The 298-nt window shown below is 28.9% G+C and overlaps 1 protein-coding gene across 2 annotated transcripts in view; it reads left to right on the top strand.

Moving 5' to 3' along the window:
• Positions 1–298, top strand: part of LOC119585638 — a 2,262-nt gene that overhangs the window by 507 nt on the left and 1,457 nt on the right. For both annotated transcript variants that reach the window (XM_037934311.1, XM_037934310.1), the window contains exon 3: positions 124–202. In XM_037934311.1, the coding sequence (XP_037790239.1) occupies positions 124–202 (79 nt within the window). The remainder of the gene's footprint in view (positions 1–123; positions 203–298) is intronic.

Genomic DNA, 298 nt, shown 5'->3' with positions numbered 1-298 from the left:
AATACTGAGATGAAAGATAAGTTTCTATTTTTTTATTAGTATTTATCATTCAGGAATGTCTTGGTCTTCCAGGCATGTATATTATGTTTTGATTAACTAATTTTTGAATTTCAATCTCTTCAGAGGTAAAGATTATAGGACAAAGACTCATGCTAATCTGCTATCAGGAATAGATTTGCAGAAAGCCTCCTCAAGTAAACAAGTAAGCACTTTAGAATACGTACTTTTACTTTTATAAATCTCCCATAAAAGTGGCATTAATATTGATGTTACTATTGCAATTAAAGATATAAATAGC

The sequence above is a fragment of the Penaeus monodon genome, chromosome 20 (genome assembly GCF_015228065.2).
Source record: "Penaeus monodon isolate SGIC_2016 chromosome 20, NSTDA_Pmon_1, whole genome shotgun sequence".
In the NCBI taxonomy this organism is placed as follows: domain Eukaryota; kingdom Metazoa; phylum Arthropoda; class Malacostraca; order Decapoda; family Penaeidae; genus Penaeus; species Penaeus monodon.
The sequence above is the reverse complement of the archived record's forward strand: the minus strand, read 5'-3'. Positions and strand labels throughout refer to the sequence as shown.